Consider the following 18,664-nt stretch of genomic DNA (forward strand, 5'->3'; position numbering starts at 1 on the left):
CTCCCCCATGCCTCGTGAGCAAAAGAAGACGTTAGAAGACTCCTCCAAAAGAAGACTCCTCCGCCCTGCCTTCCTCCCTCGCGTGCGCGATATTGAGCCGTGATTGTTGGCTGACCCTCGCAAGTCAGTTGTCAGCCTGTTTCGACAAGGCAAAAGTCCGTTTTATATGCCTAATTTTGACAAAAATTGCCGCTAGCTTTGTCCGCTGCAGCTGATAGTCTGTTGTAGGGAGGTTCGTTAATATCTAACTTCGCTGCATTAATAAAATAGGTAGAGCAAACTAAGGTTGAAGTATGGTCCGTTATATCCTAAAGTATGCTGTACGTGGGTCCGTTGTAATGAGCATAGACTGTATAGCAGATTTCCATATGCTGCTGCTATTGGCCAATAACTGACATCAATCAAGAAGGGTGTTTCAATCAGTGCGCTTGTTCCTATTGTTACTGCGCATACTTATTGACGTAGTTTAATAAACAGGATTAAGTAAGAAAAAACTTGCTGTCGAATTTCGATAATAATTATACATACCGTATTTACTCGCATAATGATCACACTTTTCTGTCACGGAAATTGACACAAATTCATGGGTACGATCATTACGCGGGTTAAATTTCCCACGAAAAGAGAAAAAAAAAACATTTTGTTCATACCGCATTTGCTGCGGGATGACAACAGGTCAACAAACAGGTGGTTGCCACTATATGTAGTGCGGAACACCAAAACAAGAATGGCGGCCGACAGAGCAAGCCGAACGCGATTTTTTTTTTTTTTCGTCTTGTGAGTGCATTACGTGCATTGAAACAGTTTCTTCCGTATCAGTAATGAATCTATCGTTAATATTGGCAAGTTTGCGGCAATAACGTAGCCATGTCCACTTTGAGGGGACAGAAACAGATGGGCGCGCTTAGCTGCCAGTGACATAGAAACACATGGCGGGCATGCTGCAGAAACTGCAGCATTTCTCTTCACTACTATCCTAATATGACACGTTTCCGCTAAGGGTGGGCGAATATCTTAGCTGCGTTACAAGCGTTGGCTTATGAATAGGGTACACTTCTAACGTATCTGTGTAAACGTGGTTACTATCGTTGCCGCTCGCAATTTGTTGCATGCTCGTGAGTGCAGACGAGAAGAATCGAAAGGCACCTTTTTTGTTGTTGTTGACCACAACTATTATAAAGCTTACACATAATAAAGGCAAGTTCGGTTGTAGCTTTTTTGTTTTGTCATGGAAGTGCAGAAAGTGATGAAAGGAATAAAATGGGGCATCTGCTTAAGAATGTTTGGTGCATGCAGACTGCTTGGTTTGTCTTGAAGAGTCATTCACATAGCATTCAAGAGATGGTAAGCGCGATCATTATTAGCTAGACTTGGCCCACGACATATCGCTGTGGCAAGTTCGGGGTGCGATCATTACACAGCAAATAAAAAAAATCTAATTTTGACAACAAAATTCAGGGGTGCGATCATTACGCAAGTGCGATCATTATGTGAGTAAATACAGTACTGCTGGAAGAAGCAGACTATCACCTGCTCATGCTCGGCCGCGGTCGCCCACGTAGGAATTATACTTTGGCCACCCTGCTTATCAGTGTCATAAAGTCAGGTCTCACTAATTTCAACTATTTTTGAACACTGAACAGTCAACTAGCCTCGAACCACGCGAAATTTAAAGTCAGACCACACACACATTTGCCAGCGTGCGCTGACTCCTGGCAGCTCCTAGTTAGATGGTTTGGCAGACTTATTGATAGTGCTTCAAAATGCGCAGGCTACATGTGGCTACTATCCGTCGGTCAAGGTGGTGGAGGACAAAGCCGATCCGCACCACGTATACAACCAGACAAGCAAATGAGCCCGAGCACGCACTCAAACCCTGTGGTGCACAAAGCAAACGCTGTGCACTACAGTTGCATGTAGCTGCGGTCTATTACGTAGCATAAATACCACAGCCGCATCGAGTCCACTGGTTAAGTGCATTGTGGCTCACTGAAGACAACCACATTTGGCTTATGTTTGGCATGTCGAAGGCACCAAAATCGGAAGTAGTGGCATCTGCGTTAAAATCCAAATTCAAATTTTCACTGCGTACCATAATGACGCTCAGTAGGTGGAGCATTGTAAGCACGCCCCGCTCCACCATAGCCTTTCGCAGTGCAAGGCACTGAAGAAGGAGCGGAAGCACCGCGAAGGACGTGTTTGATTACGAATAACTCCATTTCTGCTGAAAGCATTGAAGTACTTTTTGTGGCAAAGTGTTTCTGAAATTGCAATTGCCATTTGTTGGGCGTGTTGGTAAATTGAAAGCATATTTGTTTGCTGGCGCTAAATATGCTTTCAATGTTTCTGAAATAGCCTATTTTAACTTCAAATTCATTTCTCCACTTTGATAAAAACTGGTTTAGGGCCCCTTTAGTGCATGTTTCTCAACGATAACTCAAGGATTTAGACAATAAATTATGGACATATGGATTGTCCACAACATCCTTCCAAAACTCCTTAGCAAACATACAATTTCGAAAGTCTGGCTGTTGTAGCTACTCCATCACCTCTCATTACTTTGCCTTATTATCTTGAATTTGCAAAAGCTACTTTGCTGCAGGTAACCTCAGTCCTGGTCCATTGCAGCTCGTGATGTTCTTGTTGTCGACCTTCTCAGCTCAATGCCATAAAATGCTGCTACCAGCACAACCAGACTTCCGAACGCTGCTGCTGCTGTGGTTCCTATTGTTACCTTCCATGCACTCCCACAGAATACCATGTACATTTGTGCGTATAACCCACACCAAAAATTGAAAATTTTAACAGTAATGTTGGGATGTGGGATTTTGGGCAACTTCAATTTCCCAGATATCACATGACAGAATGATTCGGTTTCCCTTAAGCGTTTTTCTGCAGTGAGTTCACAGTTTGTTAACGTCTACTCGGATTTTAATCTTACACAACTTGTGCTCAATCCTACTCGTATCTCTGCCTCATTGGCCAGCATCCTGGATTTAATCTTCACTACGCACTCCGACAAAGTTTCCTGCCTAACTTATTTCCAAGGACTCAGTGACCATGTGGCGCTTAACTTTTCTTCGCGGACGCGTGTTCAGTCTGCAAAAAGTATCAAAATCATTCACATTTATAATAAAGCGGATATGGTGTCTATCGCTACTGAAATGGAAAATTTTTTTACAGAATACATGCAAAGCTTTCAGCAGCGTTCGGTTGGAGTGAATTGGCTTTTATATAAAAATAAATTACTCTTTTTGATTGAGCAGAGGTTAACCCCCTTTCTTATGTTTTTGATTGAGTGCTTTGAGCCTCAAAAGAAAGTTACGTCTATTTAAAATGGCTACGCAACAGAAAAAAGCGAACTTTTCATCATGAAAAAGAAAAGAATACTACTAATGACTGGTCACATTATCATGCTGTTGAAACAGAGTACAATACCACTGCATCTAGTGCAAAACAATATTACTTGGATGTTACATTGCCTTCTATCCTTCACACAAACCCACAGAAGTTCTGGAGCCTAATAAAAGGCAGCGAGACACAATCTTTACACCTCGAGCTAAGCAACGGTGCATCCGTTTCTCCTGAACAATGCTGCGACATTTTAAATGAATTGTTTGCTTCCCATTTTAACAGCCCTACCCCAATCGCTGTTCAGTACACGTCTAACTATCAGGTTTTTACCGATGGATACAATTCTTGTGGATTCTGTCTGTGTTAGTTGTCTAATACAGAAATTAAAGCTTTCCTCGTCGTGTGGGCCTGATTCTTTAAGTTCTAAAATGATCAGGTGCACTGCAGTTTTTCTTCAGTTATTTTGTCTAAGCTTTTCACAATCATTGAAGTGCTCCATTCTTCCAGACGAGTGGAAAGTAGGCAAGGTGGTTCCAGTCCACAAATCAGGTAACATGCGCTCTCCTAATTACCGGCCCATTTCATTGCCAAGCATACCATGCAAGTTATTAGAACATATCATATATTCTAACTTAGCAGAGCTCCTAGAGTCTAACTCGTTTTTCAACACTGCTCAGCATGGCTTTCGAAAACATTTCTCTTGTGAAACACAACTTTTAACCTTCACTAATGAACTTTCACTAATGAATGAGTTGATAGTGACTGTATATTTGCTAAAGCCTTTGATACTGTCTCACATGACTTACTCCTCTCATAAGTAGCTGAACTTAACATAAATGAAGAAGTATTCTACTGGACTAAGAGTTTGCTTTCTAATAGGACTCAGTGTGTACTTGAAAATAATTCTTGTCAAGTCCTACCCCTGTAATTTCAGGCGTTCCCCAAGGTTCAGTTCTCGGACCACTCCTGTTTCTAATCTATATTAACGACCTTCCGAACTGCCTCAGTTTTTCATCTATTAAAATGTTTGCTGATGACTGCATTCTCTATAATAAAATTACTGACTCATATGGCATTAGTAAACTTACACCCAATCTTAATAATGTGTCACAGTGGTGTTCTAAATGGTGCATGACATTAAATACTGAAAAATGCAAAGTCATGCATGTGATTTGTCGTTCTAACACCCTGCGTACAACTATATCCTTAACGGTTATCCCTTGTCACCCGTAACATGCTACAAGTACCTCAGAGTTCAAACCGCTAACAATCTATCATGGCGCACCCCCGTAGACTACATTTATAACAACGCTAACCGCATGCTTGGTTATCTTTATCTCTGTGGGAATTTTCGCTCTGCACCATCTTCTCTTAAACTCTCTTTATAGAACACTTGTTAGACCGAAACTGGAATACGCATCTGCTATTTGGGACCCTTGTCAGCTCACCCTTATTAACACACTTGAATGTATTCAGAAAAGAGCTGCTCGTTTCATTCTTTCCAATTATTCACATCATGCCAGCGTCACGTCAATGAAGATCAGTTTAAAGATCTTTCAGATCTTTCAGTACGTCGCAAGTGTTCCCGTTTTTGCCTCTTCCATAAAGTTTACCAATATAACCCTGTTTTGAAAAAGCTGTCTTTCCTCTACCCACCTTACCTTCATCCAGGTTGGATCACAAGCATAAAGTAGAAGTTCCTGCTTCTCATACGAATATGTTTAGTGATTCTTTCATCCCTAGGTCAAGCTCTGACTGGAACCGCCTCCCTGCCACCATTGTTCTTATTTCAGACTCTGGCAAATTCAAATCTGCTGTTTATAGTGCTTCTTCTTGAACCAACTGCATATGTATATTTTTTTTCTCTCCCACTCCTCTCTGTAACGCCATCTGAACTTGAGAGTATTTGAAATAAATAAATAAATATGCAAATTTTGCCTTGAAGTGTGGCTTCACGACGTTATGGCGCACACTACTATAAAGCCACACCTAAAAGCAAAGTTCTCTGCCATTCAAGGTTCTGTTATCTCCTAGGGAACTTCAACCTCTCCCCACCCCTGCATACTGATCGCAATTTGAGTTTGCGATTGTAGATTGCATATCATGTGATCACATGTCGCCCACTCCCATGGCGCTCCCTTGGTATTTTCAGCTCAACCACATTTGCTCCGACGCTATTGCCCATGCAACAGCTGCTCGGTCCGCACTGTCATCCTCTGTCGTGTGAATGTTAGGTGCGAAGTGATCTGATTCACATTCTGTGTCACGTGATTTATTTGTCTGCAATAACGTCCGTCGTGTGAATCCAGCTCTATCAGCATCACCAAAGACAAAAGGGGGGAAGGGACAGAGAGACTGCCCGAACATACGACGTGGATGAATCGTGCATCCGTGAATAGAGACTGTTTTTGCAAAGATTTGAGCGTTGTTTTACGGTTTGCAGTTATTAATGCAAAAGCATTAAATGCCCCACGAAGCGAGAAATCCGGCATCCAGCAGTACTCTACAATAGTACCAAAACCCACATGACCAAGAGATGACGTCACATTGCCAGCGCTGGACCTGCTGCAGTTCGCACGGCAAACTGCCACAGTGAAAACCCATGGCGTCGAACAGACGTCCTGGCCCACACCCAAAAAAGCAACCTGGCCCACTTGCAAAAATGGATTACGGTGGATTAAAGTGGATTAATGTTGGTACAAATTAGAGCAAGGTGGATTTAGACGCAGTTTTAATTTAAGGTGATAGCCTAGACAAGTCCTCATGCTTTCGCATTTGAATCATGTAAGGATACTTAACTGACTGTCAACTTTTTCCCAGGGCTGTGCACAAATTTTTCTTTACGGGCTGTTGTAAAGGGGGTGTGGGTTATAGGCAATAGCGGGTCATACGCGGAAAAATACAGTGTTGTTTTTGCCAGTGCACCTCTTCTAATGTCTGACTTGCTATAAGGTCCATTCGATTTGCCTGTACCACTGTGAAACAGTTCACAGCGGTTCACAAGAAGTTCAGAAATTGCGCAGCTCAATTTCTGCGATGCAAGCACACCCTGACACTCTAAACAAATGCCAAGGTGCAGACGGGGTGCAGGTGTTATGTATTTTTCCAACTAATGTGCAAAGTGCGTAAGTTTGAGAGATCCTGAATAGCTTCCGAGGCGTAAATATACTTGCTTAGACATTGCAGACATACATAAGCAGCAAGTTTTTAGGCGTTTTAATGGCCCTTGTGCATGTGTGCTGTATCGTCTGCTGCGCTGCTGCTGCGCACCTGTATGTCTGCACCAAGTTGGCACCGACAGTAGAGCGGGCGCAGCACAATCGTGAACCAGCCCTGCACCTTTCCTGCACCTTTTAAAATGAACGGCATGGTTCAGAGAGCGCTATTGCTGCACCGCTGAAACAAATGGCACGGTGCAGCACTTCATGAACTGGTTCAGGTAGTGCAGGTGAATCGAACGTATCTATAGTCATTGACAATGTTGTTGCTGTGCACCTGCTCATTTCACTGCCATACCCAATTGATTCCGCTAACACTGCTCTTCTGAAGATAAATGTTCAGAATGGCAAGGACATCCACTCTTACGTTGCTCTACTTATTGTGTCGTGTAGCAAGAAGTGTCACTCTCCATTCTATTGCCTCCACTTTCATAAGGTCTGTCAATGCCTGTTAATGACTTAATCATTTTGGTTTCTATTAGTATTACAGAAACTGACAGTAACAAGCACAAGAATATTTTGTTATAAGTATAGAAAAGAAACACCTGTTAAGTACAATTCTTCAGATGATCTGAGATGTCATAATTTAAAGTGCAGTGCCTGCTACATGTTTAGGTAAATGAAAGTGCCTTTCAACTCAACAAACTTCAGGGGATGCCATTTTGTCCACTTATGTATAGTACATGCTCATGTGCACATCTGATCATGATGATTAAGCAATGAATAAGTTTAGGCAAAGACTAAGCTTTTCACCTTTGTAACGAACCAGCCAGTAATAATATTTGAAAAGATATTGCGACAGCAATTTTTCTTTCTGATAGGATATAAAGCTTACTGAAGATAAAAAGTGCACTCACCATCTTTGCTCGATGAATAGGAAAACTCACGGCCGCACTGGCCACGATGGTTGATGCCAAAAGTGTAAATACGGCCATCAGTTGTCAAGGCCACGACATGAGCTTTTCCTAGGGCCACCTGACTGACAGCCACATCCTTTAAGCCTGTCACTAGACCTGCCAAAACACCACAAATGAAGTGTCAAACCAGTGACAAATGCCACTTTACCGTTGTAACTCAGTAATCAAAGTAAAGATGCTAAGATATATGCAAGTATGTCAGACCAACAATGCACAAGCTATACAACACTCTCATAGCAAGACTTTATTACTATAGAGATGACGACAGCAATACATTCTAATAAAAAAAAAGTTACTAAATGTTTTTTTCACTGTTGTCACCTTCAAAAGACATGAATGGTGCTCCGCGTCTTTTTACAGCGAAGCTGTAATGGAGACTTCAACAACCATTTTCAGGCAGCAATGGCGTGCAGTGGCGTGCTCAGTATCAAGTGTCAAAGAACCACCAGCAATGAAACATGCATCGAAGTCCCGAATTTTTGCTCTGAAACATAATTATCAATAAGTAATTATAAGATACAAGTTACCTTGTGTGTACCTCACTCAAATAGACCACAATTTCTTTGCACAGTTATTTTAGCCAGTAATACACAAAAAAAATCCGAGTACACCTAAGCACATCTTTTGAGTTGTCAATGCGAAAGCATTAATGTCCACTTGATCGCTGCTGAGTGGCCCTTCGAGTTATGAACTCCTCACGGGCAAGTGAGCGCATTTAGATATTGGCCTTACTGAGGCGCAGTTAGAATGCAAGCGAGAGCTTGCACAGGCAAGGAATGCGCAGATAACACAGGCTTCCGATAGCGAGAGAGGGGGACGTGGCATTTCAGTGATGCACTCCCCCTCACACAACACATGGAGCTCTACTGTAGCAGCAGCTGTTCCCTTTCGACTGCTTGTAACGCTGCGCCGCAGCCAATAAGAATTTACTTGCCATTCTGCTGCTGCATACGACAGATGCCGGCTTTTTCGCTCAAAGGGCCATTTGATGCTTTTGCACCAATAATTCTTTTCAAGTCATGTTTTGCTGTCTCAATGTTGGAGGTCAGCTAGAAGTATGTACGGCTGCAGTGGTGAAAGCTGATGGCGTGGTCTAGCAACACAGCCTCTGCAGAATCCCAGAAGCGGCCATGTGGCCAGGGAGTTGGTGAGAACAAGCAGGCAGTGTCACTGCTGAATCATCACTAAGAACAGCAAGCAAACAAACCCTTAGTACTTTCAACGAAGAGTGTGAGAAATTGCTAAACAGTTTTCCCCTTCTAAGGTGAAAGCATTGCCGTCAGTATACCACAATACATAGAGAAAGTGCCCCATCCGAACAGGTCTCAGATCAGGTCACGAAAAAAGAAACGAGGACTGAAAGCACGCACCTGTCATGCGATCAGCATGGCTGCTGTCCTTCCCAAAAAGAAACAGCTCCCCACTGCGAGTGACCAAGGCACTGGTACCATTATTGCAGGCAGATGCTACAACAAAGTGACCTTCCATCTTCAACATCTTCTTGGGCTTCATAGGCTTAGGCTGACGCCTGCCTTTTCCTGCAAGGACAACAGTCGGAATGTGGAATATTTGTAAGAGGTGTTCTTTACATTGTTACCTCTCCTAAATCTTGCCTTCCCCACATGCAAATCCTGTTAATGTAATAACTTCTCAAAATGTAGTTGGGATAGCTACAACCAAACGGCACCTAGTGCTGCACTATCGATACCCATTGAAGGTAATGGTAGCACCGAGTGCACGAGGAAATGAGAAAGAAGAACCTTCCTCTTCAGCTTTAGAAAGTCAGTGCATGCAAATGTACTTGGCACACTTTGGCTTACGTTGAGACTACCTACTCACTGAACATGTTAAGCCCAGTTTCAGAGAGCAGCCTCAATGTCTGTTTATGTTTTTACCATGTTCTTGTTTGTGTAACTTGCTATGCACATAACCCAAGAAGGGTAGGCTTACCAACATCTCCATCTTCCCCTCGTCGGGCAGCACCCACAAAGAACACTGCCCCATTCTCAGAAACCAGAAGTGCGTGGGTGCCATCATGCCCCACTGAGCATTCTGTCATCTTGGGGCATTTTGTGATGGGCAGTTCAGCCCACTTGTCAGCTGCAGTACCAGTCTGCTTGATGCCAAGGCTCTGAGCATTGCCTGTGTACAGGATCTGCGTGAACACATGGCCTAAAGTTGCAGAAGTAGCAAGCGGGTGCATTACATGCACATGTTCCTGGCATCAAAGAAGCCAGAGTTACTGCTCTCTCATGCACTGTTTCTCCACATCTGGTACATCGCAAGAAAATGGTTTAACCTTTCCAGAGGCTGTCTTCACAAGAGCAAATTCTTTTCCACTGGTGATGATCACAGGCTCCTCTTCACATCCCAAGTCTGCCAAAAGTGTAGTGCAAGAAGCATAAAGTGAGGAACCATAAAATAAACTCCTCATCCTTGGGCAAACCAGCTAGTGCTTATGCAAAAATAAGGAGCAAGCTTGAAATGCCAGCTGTCATATATATTATGGTATATAGATTGTGGTAAATTCGCTGGCTCTGTCTTTTTAGATTTCAGCAAAGCTTTTGACACGATTAATCACAGCATTTTGCTCAACAAACTTGAAGCATACGGTATAACTGGTCCCGCCTTAACTCTATTAAAAAGCTATTTGTTGGATAGGCAGTACGTGGTTTCTGTAGCTGGTGCCCTTTCTCAAACAAATAATTAATCTAGGCGTACTCCAGGGGTCTATTCTCGGTCCATCACTTTTTATTATTTACATTAATGACCTACCCGGCCTTTTACATTCATCTCACTGCATTTTATACGCCGACGACACCTCCTTATCATTATCAGACACATAGTTAATCTCATTAATATCAAAGTTAAATGCTGCACAAAGTGACATTATAGAATGGTGTCACTGTAATTACCTAATTATTAATCCCGAGAAAACTAAATATATAATATTCAATAGCGATGGTCACAGGGTCCTAACTTCTCCTCTAGTGTTAACACTTGGTGCTCATCAAATTCCAGCCAGTGACTTGGTTCTATTCCTTGGCGTTTTCCTGGATGCTAACCTCAAATTTAACTCCAACATTATCAATATTAAGAAAAAAACGGCATTTGGCACTCACGCTCTAATAAAAGCCCGCGCCTTCTTTTCACAAACAGCTCTTTTATCGCTTTACTTTGCTTTTATTCAGTCATATAACCTATGGAATCACTGCCTGCGGCAACACGTACAATTGTCACCTGTCATCAGTCCAGCATTTACAAGATCAAGCCATTCGTATCATTAATAGCAGTCCTCGCCAGTCAAATGCATCCATTTTGCTCCATCAAAACCTCATTTTAATGACCGTGAACTTGCTTCAATATAACTTAACCATCTTATTTTCCAAGTAACTTAACAACCAATTGCTTTACGAATTCATCGACTTAAAATGATTCACATAACTACAATATAACTAGGTTTGCCTTTAACAGAAATTTTTTACTGCCTCGTGTTCGTACCAATTATGGTAAACTAACATTAGCTTTTGCTGGCATATCTTTATGGAATCGCTTACCATCAAACATAAAATCACTCCCTTCGTTCTATGCCTTCAAAAAATCCCTTAAAGATTTCCTTTTGACGCATTGATGCAATTATGGTTCCAAATGTTTTATTTATTTATTCTTATCACTGTTTTTCCTATGTCTTGCTATTCACATGCTTGCCGTTGCCTTTAGTTGTTTTGTTTATAAATGCTTCTTTTTATGTATTCTTTTGCGTTTTATGTCTGTTGAAATTTTTTATATGTATATTTTTAGCACACTGATATTTGTACTTTATGTTCATTTGGCTCTACCAAATATATTTTTCTCTATTTCATTCCATTCCTTCTTTAAATAATTTAAAGGTTCTGTTGTACACCGATTTTGTATTTATTTGTTCATAGTAATACTGTACATTGTAGTCCTAATCACGTTTCTGTTGTTGCACTTTATTTGTTTGTTTCTCTCAGTGTACAGTTTGTAAATTTTATTTCTGTCCTGCCACCTATGTAATTTTTTCTTATAATTAGCCACCGAGGGTCTCAGTAACAGTCTTCGACTTTGGGACCTTTGTCTGTAAAACAAGAATGTAACCGTTTCCTTTTTTGTAATGAATAAGTTTGATTTGATTTGAAAAAGCAAAGATAGCAAAATTTTTGAAGAAGAGCAAAAGTTCCTACAGCCTTACCAAGAAGGCAGCCTTCAGCTTCTTCATTGAAGACACCAGATCCAAAGATTTCAACACATTTACGTGCCAACTTTAAATTCAGTTCTACCGAACAGGTCATAGGCAGGGCTGATGGCCGAAATGTGCGGATCACAAAGCCATCCTGCAATAACGCCACAAACTGTCAATTAGCTGAAGTCCTGGAAACAAGCCATAATTATTAGACCTCACTGATTTAGAAAAAACAAAGCAAGGCTGAAACGTTTTAACACTGTAATAAACATGCACGACATCTCTAGAAAAAAGGAGAAAAAGAAAACATACAATCGGAAGAGGTAATGCAAGGACTTACATCTCGCATGGCTGTTATCAAGCCTAGAAACTCTCCATCACTGAAGTACACACTCTGGCCTGAATCTGAAATGTTGCAAGTGTATTGAAGTTTATGCGCAATCATCCCAATCACAAAATTTAGCTAACAAAACAGCGCAATAACTGGCCTGGCACGCATGACATTACCTATATGCACCTCCAATATGACCTGCAAGAAGCTGCTGGCCCTCAATATTTAACTTGTACAGCAAACACGTATCAACACAGCAGCAAACACTACTTGTGTCTTGAATAGAGCATTTTGTGCAGAAGCTTAATAACTATAAGTATACAATGAGCAAGCACACTTTTTAATTGATGCCTTCAGCAAAGTTTTCAACATACTATTTAAACACCCTTAAAGAAACCTAAAAAAATAGTCATGTGACAAAAAAATTCAACTCATTTCAGCGCAAGTCCTCATGCTGAAACATGTGCATGAATACTTGAGAAAGCATGCTGACCTTCTTCAAGGGTGACAACACCTTCCACTTGAAGTGTGTGCTTGTCCACTTTTAAAAATTCATTAATTCGACCTAAGGAATGGTGGATGTAAAGGTAATCCTGTGGGAGATGACAAATGAATACAGTTAGCAAGCCTTCCAGCTGTGAGTACAGAAGTATATAGAATGCGGCAAAGCTTTCATACTGCAAAGAGTTAAGTCCAACAGGCGATTTCTGCATAACAGATGTAAAAAGCCGAGTATACCAACTGACCTGTACAATGCCGATCCACCCTGTTCCATCCAGCTGTTGACTAGTAATGAGCTCCCCCTTGAAAATGTAGAAGCGAAAGTGCAACACTGAACATGACGATACATGACCATCTCAATGAGCAGCAGATAGCTCAGGACTTACCATATAAACTTCCTCCTCTCCCCCCCTCCCTTGCCTTCCCCTTATTTATAACACACACCACTATATTACGAACCCTCACAAACAGAAAAAAAAAAAGGTTCTGTGCATATAAAGCATACATAATTGCGTGCATCTTTATGAAAGGAATCTGTACAACTGCTTGCACAAAGCAGAGCTCCAGAAACGATTTAGTTTTGCATATACACTTTCACCGCTGCACTTTGTCAACATCGAGTGTGAGTTCGAGGCAGTACATTGCCACAAAGCAGAATTCGCAAGTCAATATTTACAGATTAGCGATACTACTGCCTTGCACTTATGCATTTCTGGAGCCAGTAATACATGAAAAAATATGATAATTTTCCCACCAGGTGCAAAGTCTCTCAAGTACTGTACATACTCAAATACTTCCATTTTTTTTTCATGCAACTGGAGACCCAAGTAGGGTAACATGCTTAAATTCAAGCAAATAGTAAAAATATAAAGTCCAAGAAAAATACATAATTTTCCATAAGAAAACTAAGAATTAAACAGTAAATTTTAGATTTCAGAGAAAAACAGTGATTAGCTATGTTTATTATTATTATTATTATTATTATTATTATTATTATTGTTGTTGTTGTTGTTGTTGTTGTTGTTGTTATTATTATTATTATTTCTTGTAGTCCAGAGAGATGGAGTTCTTGAAACTGCAACTTGATATGACACTCTCCTTCGTGCCAGTATCCCTTAGCAAACTGTCTTTCAGTTCCATCAAGCCTAATAGCAGTGCCCACTTTTTTAGACTCGTCCACAGCACCAGCTTGTAAGCTGACAGCTCACATTAATTTAAAGCAAAAACAAAAAGTGGTGATTTCATGCATAACACATTTTCTTTATCTTTGACTCAATATTTTTTTTTTTTTTATTTGGGCTCTCCTATTGTGGGAATAAGGTACCTACATCTGCGGTAGCTTAGATTTCAGGAAATACTATAAATCTTAGGACAACAGCACACCTCTGGTTACGTTACATCCAATGAAGTTTATACTATAGAATGCCATGTATAAGTTCACCATTTGGGACTAACCTAATGCCAGCTACGGCAGGAGCTTTCCTAAAGTGCAGTAATTCTTCAGTCAACAAGATTGCTTCAATATTGAACAAAAGGTTAATTTCATTAATAAAAAGCATAAAACAAAAATAATGATAGATTACCAAGTAAAAATAAGGTCTCACAATCATCACTGCATGCAAGGCAACAAAAGTGTGGAGGTCACACATTTTCACTACTAGTGACAGCTGAACTGGAAAACATCCATGTCCAAAAAGATAATTTTGCTTCAATATCAAACAAAAGGTTAATTTCCTTAGTAAACAGCATGAACAAAGAAACAAAAATAAATAAACAGGTGAAGATAAGGTTTCCTAATTGTCATTGCAATAAAGGCATCAAAAGTGTGGAAGCCACACATTTAGTCCACTAGTGGCAGCTGAACTAGAAATAACCCCCCCCCCCCCCCCTCCCACCTCTTCACCTACCCAAAAAATGAACATTAAATGTGTTGGGATGCGCGACTCTCACGCGTCCCCTGATATGTTGGTTTTCCCGCACGGCTCGCGTGGCCTGGCGCCCGCGGCGGTCGGAGTGGTTGAGGCGCAGTACGAGAGATGGCGCGAGTGTTGCGCTGCTAATAAAGCCCCTTAAACTTCGTAAAGTACTGCCACGCTTTGAAGAATGCCGCTTCCTCCTCGCGCGCTCTGGCCTAGGCCGACGCCGCGTCGCTATTGGCCCAATGGCATCACGTGGGCCCTCGCGCCGTGCATCAGCGCCATGTTTGCTCGAGAAGCGTCTACGGAGTGGCGAGGAGCGCATTTGGCGCCGTTGTTACGCTCGAGCAGTGTAGGCGGCGCCACGGTCGAGGAGCAAGCGTGAAAGAGAGGAGAAACGAGGAGGAGTGAAGGCGGAGGAGGAGAGTGTCGCTACTTTACGAAGTTTAAGGGGCTTTAGCTGCTAACGCCGCCGACAGCCGGGGTTACTGGGGCGCCGAAAGGGGAACGACAAAAGACGGAGACGTACAAAAGCACAGTTCGCAATAGGGGATCAGAGAATTTGGACGTGGTAGTTCATAGTGTTCTTTTTTTTTCTTCTTTTCTTCATTGGTTAGCCTAGGTAGGATATTAGGCAGCATAGTAGCAAGCGCTTGGTGGCGCAACCCACCGCCCCGTTCCAAAGGGGACGCTCATAACATCCATCCATCTGGATGTGGATAATATCATTGGTGGATACACTCTAAGAACAGATTACACCCTTTGGCGTGCCCCTTCTGCCACACAACGATAATCGTCATCTGCCTTGATTCGTTTCCTTTCTTTATCGCTGCGAGCCCGGAACTTTCCGTTAACGAACGGCACGCGCGTTATCAGAAGGGGCACTCCAAAGGGTGTAAACTGTTCTATGCTGATAACGCGCGTGCCGTTCTTTACTGGAAAGTTCCGGGCTCGCAGCGATAAAGAAAGGAAACGCATCAAGGCAGATGACGATTATTGTTGTGTGGCAGAAGGGGCACGCCAAAGGGTGTAAACTGTTCTTAGAGTGTAATATTGGTGGATAATATCAACGCAAAAGTAAAGGAGTAAATACATAGGTATGCATGCATATACACTCTTAGGCAAAGTTACACCCTTTGGCTTGCCCCTTCTGCCACACAACAATAATCGTTATCTGCCTTGATGCGTTTCCTTTCTTTAACGCTGCGAGCCCGGTACTTTCCAGAAACGAACGGCACGCCCGTTATCAGCATAGAACAGTTTACACCCTTTGGATTGCCCCTTCTGATAACGCGCGTGCCGTTCGTTACTGGAAAGTTCCGGGCTCGCAGCGTTAAAGAAGGGAAACGCATCAAGGCAGATAAAGATTATTGTTGTGTGGCAGAAGGGGCAAGCCAAAGGGTGTAACTTTGCCTAAGAGTGTAGAACCATTAAAGGCTAGGTGGCGCGCGCCGCCGCCGCCCGATTCAAAGGGTTGAGCCTCAATCATCCATTCATCCATCCATCCAGACAAGGCGCTTTCTCTTTGGTTCGGAACAGCAAGCAGTACGGACGTGCCGTGCCGCGCGTGCACCGATCCATGCTTCTGCGAGACTGTCTTGCGTGGCCGCCTTCGAACGCGCCACCGTTCCAAGGCGGCCAGGCGTTGGGATCCAGCATGGGGCGAACATATTCGCTCGCCATCCAGTCCCGGTGAGTCGGACTTCTAGATTTGTCGCGCGTCCATCGGCATGTTTTGGGGATAGCAACTCGGCTAGCAGGCATTGATCTATGAAAGGTGCAATAAATGCTCTTGTGATTGTTTACGCTACTGTGTTGTCGTTCCTTTGTCCCAAGAGTACGGGTGCGGGGACCCCACATCTGGCTGCCCAACGTGGGGCTCTTGGGGCATCGAACGATAGTTTTAACAGTTTTGCTTCGTTCGAGACCTTTGTTTGAACCGAAGCGTAGGGCTAGCGCAGATTTTGATCGCTAGCGTTGGCGGCGTGCTTTCTTGAGCGAGGCGACGGTGGCTGTAGTGTGTTTGAACATGTCAACATGCTAAGCCTTTTCGCAAGTGTTTTTTAATGGCATTCGTCGGCACGAGAGCCACGTGGTCTGCATCCTGGGAGAGCGAGGCTCAGCGCCCGCGGAGCATCGTCAAGCCTGAGGCGAGTGAGTACGGAAGCCTCGTGGGTGGTCCGAATTTCTTATGTAAATAGCTTCTTCTATCTCTTTGACTCGGATGAAGTCGCGGCTCTGGGAGCCGGGTGGCCGCGGGCCACGGGTGCCACTACGGGCTGACTGGTATTGCGGCCTGGCACCGAGCGCTCCGACACCGTCTGGGACGGTGGACGCCGTCAACTCGGATACTGTGTGCACCGAGCGGGGTAGGACCACCTAACAGAGCTGACGTCTCCTCGCGGCTGCCTTTTTTTTTGCGCCCATTTTTGGTGTTGTTTTTTGGATGTCGGTTGTTGTCAGGGTAGCGACGCTTTAGGCCTAAAGCTTTACGGAGCTGCCTGTCGCCCATGGAGGGACACAACCTGGTGGACCGTGGCGTTGAGGTGTTGCACTTTGCTTCCCTCATTTTAGTTAGCCTCGCACGAATTGAAATTACTCGTTCGACTCAAGGAAGCGAGCTTCGTTCACGTGAACTTAGCATCTGAGTAGCTGCCCGATCTTTTGCTAGACGAGTTGAACATCGTACCACGTGGGCGATGCACATGCAGAATTCCTCTCCCTTGCACTACTGTAGTGTTTGCCGAGTGTGTTGAGTCTACGCAGCGGGATTGGAGTCACCCCTGGTTTGCCGTCACCTGCACATCGCCTGCGCTGCTGCCGCGGACTACGATCGAGCCACCGGGCAATGGTGATGCTGTGGCGAGTTCGGCGCAGCGACTTCGGCGGCCGCCTGTATCCAGCTCGCAACCCTCGGTAGCGGAGAAAAGAGCCGGCGGTCACCGACAGCTACTGCGGCTCTCGCCAGCAGGGCGCGAGCGACGCTTGCTCGTACCGACTACTGCGTCGTCGTTTCCGGAGTCCTGGCCTGGAATCGTGCCGTCGAGTATGCAAAGCTGCTGCTGTGACCGGCGGACGCCGGCGGTGTACCCAAGGACAATGTCGGCTCGCATGCTATGGACAGCGTGTGGACATTTCCTCAGCGCGGCCACTGTTGCATGTACTATCTTGTTCGCGAAGCACGCGTTGATTTTAGAGCGTGTGACATGTTTCGCCGGAATATGTAGTGATTTAAGGTTGGGGGGATGTGGGGATGCGCGACTCTCACGCGTCCCCTGATATGTTGGTTTTCCCGCACGGCTCGCGTGGCCTGGCGCCCGCGGCGGTCGGAGTAGTTGAGGCGCAGTACGAGATATGGCGCGAGTGTTGCGCTGCTAACAGAAGGAATTCATGATAAGTTGAGAGAAATGATCATCGATGAGGAAGGGTTTAACAGCGTAGGGAGTGACCATAAACGCATCATTTTTAAAATGGGATATGTAGTTGGGAAAGAGAGCAAGGAAAGCACAATGGCCAGTCCAAATTTGAACGCTGAACAAATAGCAAATATAGTCACTAGAGTTGAGGAAGAACTTGGCAAGTGGCCAAGTAAGGAGTGGAAATATGGTGAGCTAAGTGTAATAATTACGACAGAAATACGGAAAGAGAAACAACATGTTCGTTGGAAAGGAAGAAAGAAACCGAAAAGCTGGTGGAACAAGGAGATAACGAGAAGCAATCGCCGAACGACAGACAGCATCTCAAGAGCACAAGCAGGCAAAGAAGGCGCAGTTGCCACAGGATGAAGTAACCAGTAAATGGGAAATATACCGGGAGAAAAAGTCTGTGGTTCAAATACTGGTGCAAGCAAAATTAAAAGGTGAAAGTGAGCGTTGGTTGTCAGAAATACGTGAGAAAAAGAAGGCCGCACCTAGAATATTTTGGAATCGCATAAAATTATTAGGCAGGAACTCAACAATACAGCAACATATCCTAGACGAAGATGAAAACAGACTGGAAGGAGAGGCAGCAATAAATTACATCCAAAAAGTAACAGCCGAATCTTTCCAAGGCAAGGACGAGGTTGTATTTGAAGAAAAAAAAGAGCATGAAAGAGACCCAAGTGGAAAAGGAACTGGTGCTTACAAATTTAAACTGGAAGAAAGCGGAAGAGAAAATTCCTAAGCGCACAGCCACAGGGCTAGACGAGGTTCCCGTTAGGCTGATAAATGAACTGGGACCAA

General features: G+C 43.6%; 1 protein-coding gene across 1 annotated transcript in view; it reads right to left on the reverse strand.

Annotated features, from left to right (window-relative positions):
• The window catches only part of hiw (MYC binding protein highwire), a 266,470-nt gene that overhangs the window by 228,568 nt on the left and 19,238 nt on the right, over positions 1 to 18,664 (reverse strand). Inside the window, exons 7-14 of the mRNA XM_050182883.3 lie at positions 12,771 to 12,827; positions 12,518 to 12,617; positions 12,034 to 12,098; positions 11,703 to 11,844; positions 9,789 to 9,865; positions 9,440 to 9,644; positions 8,860 to 9,027; positions 7,430 to 7,585 (exon numbers count right to left, since the gene is read on the reverse strand). Coding sequence (XP_050038840.1) covers positions 7,430 to 7,585; positions 8,860 to 9,027; positions 9,440 to 9,644; positions 9,789 to 9,865; positions 11,703 to 11,844; positions 12,034 to 12,098; positions 12,518 to 12,617; positions 12,771 to 12,827 — 970 coding nt within the window. The remainder of the gene's footprint in view (positions 1 to 7,429; positions 7,586 to 8,859; positions 9,028 to 9,439; positions 9,645 to 9,788; positions 9,866 to 11,702; positions 11,845 to 12,033; positions 12,099 to 12,517; positions 12,618 to 12,770; positions 12,828 to 18,664) is intronic.

This window comes from Dermacentor andersoni, chromosome 4 (genome assembly GCF_023375885.2).
Source record: "Dermacentor andersoni chromosome 4, qqDerAnde1_hic_scaffold, whole genome shotgun sequence".
Taxonomy (NCBI): Eukaryota; Metazoa; Arthropoda; class Arachnida; order Ixodida; family Ixodidae; genus Dermacentor; species Dermacentor andersoni.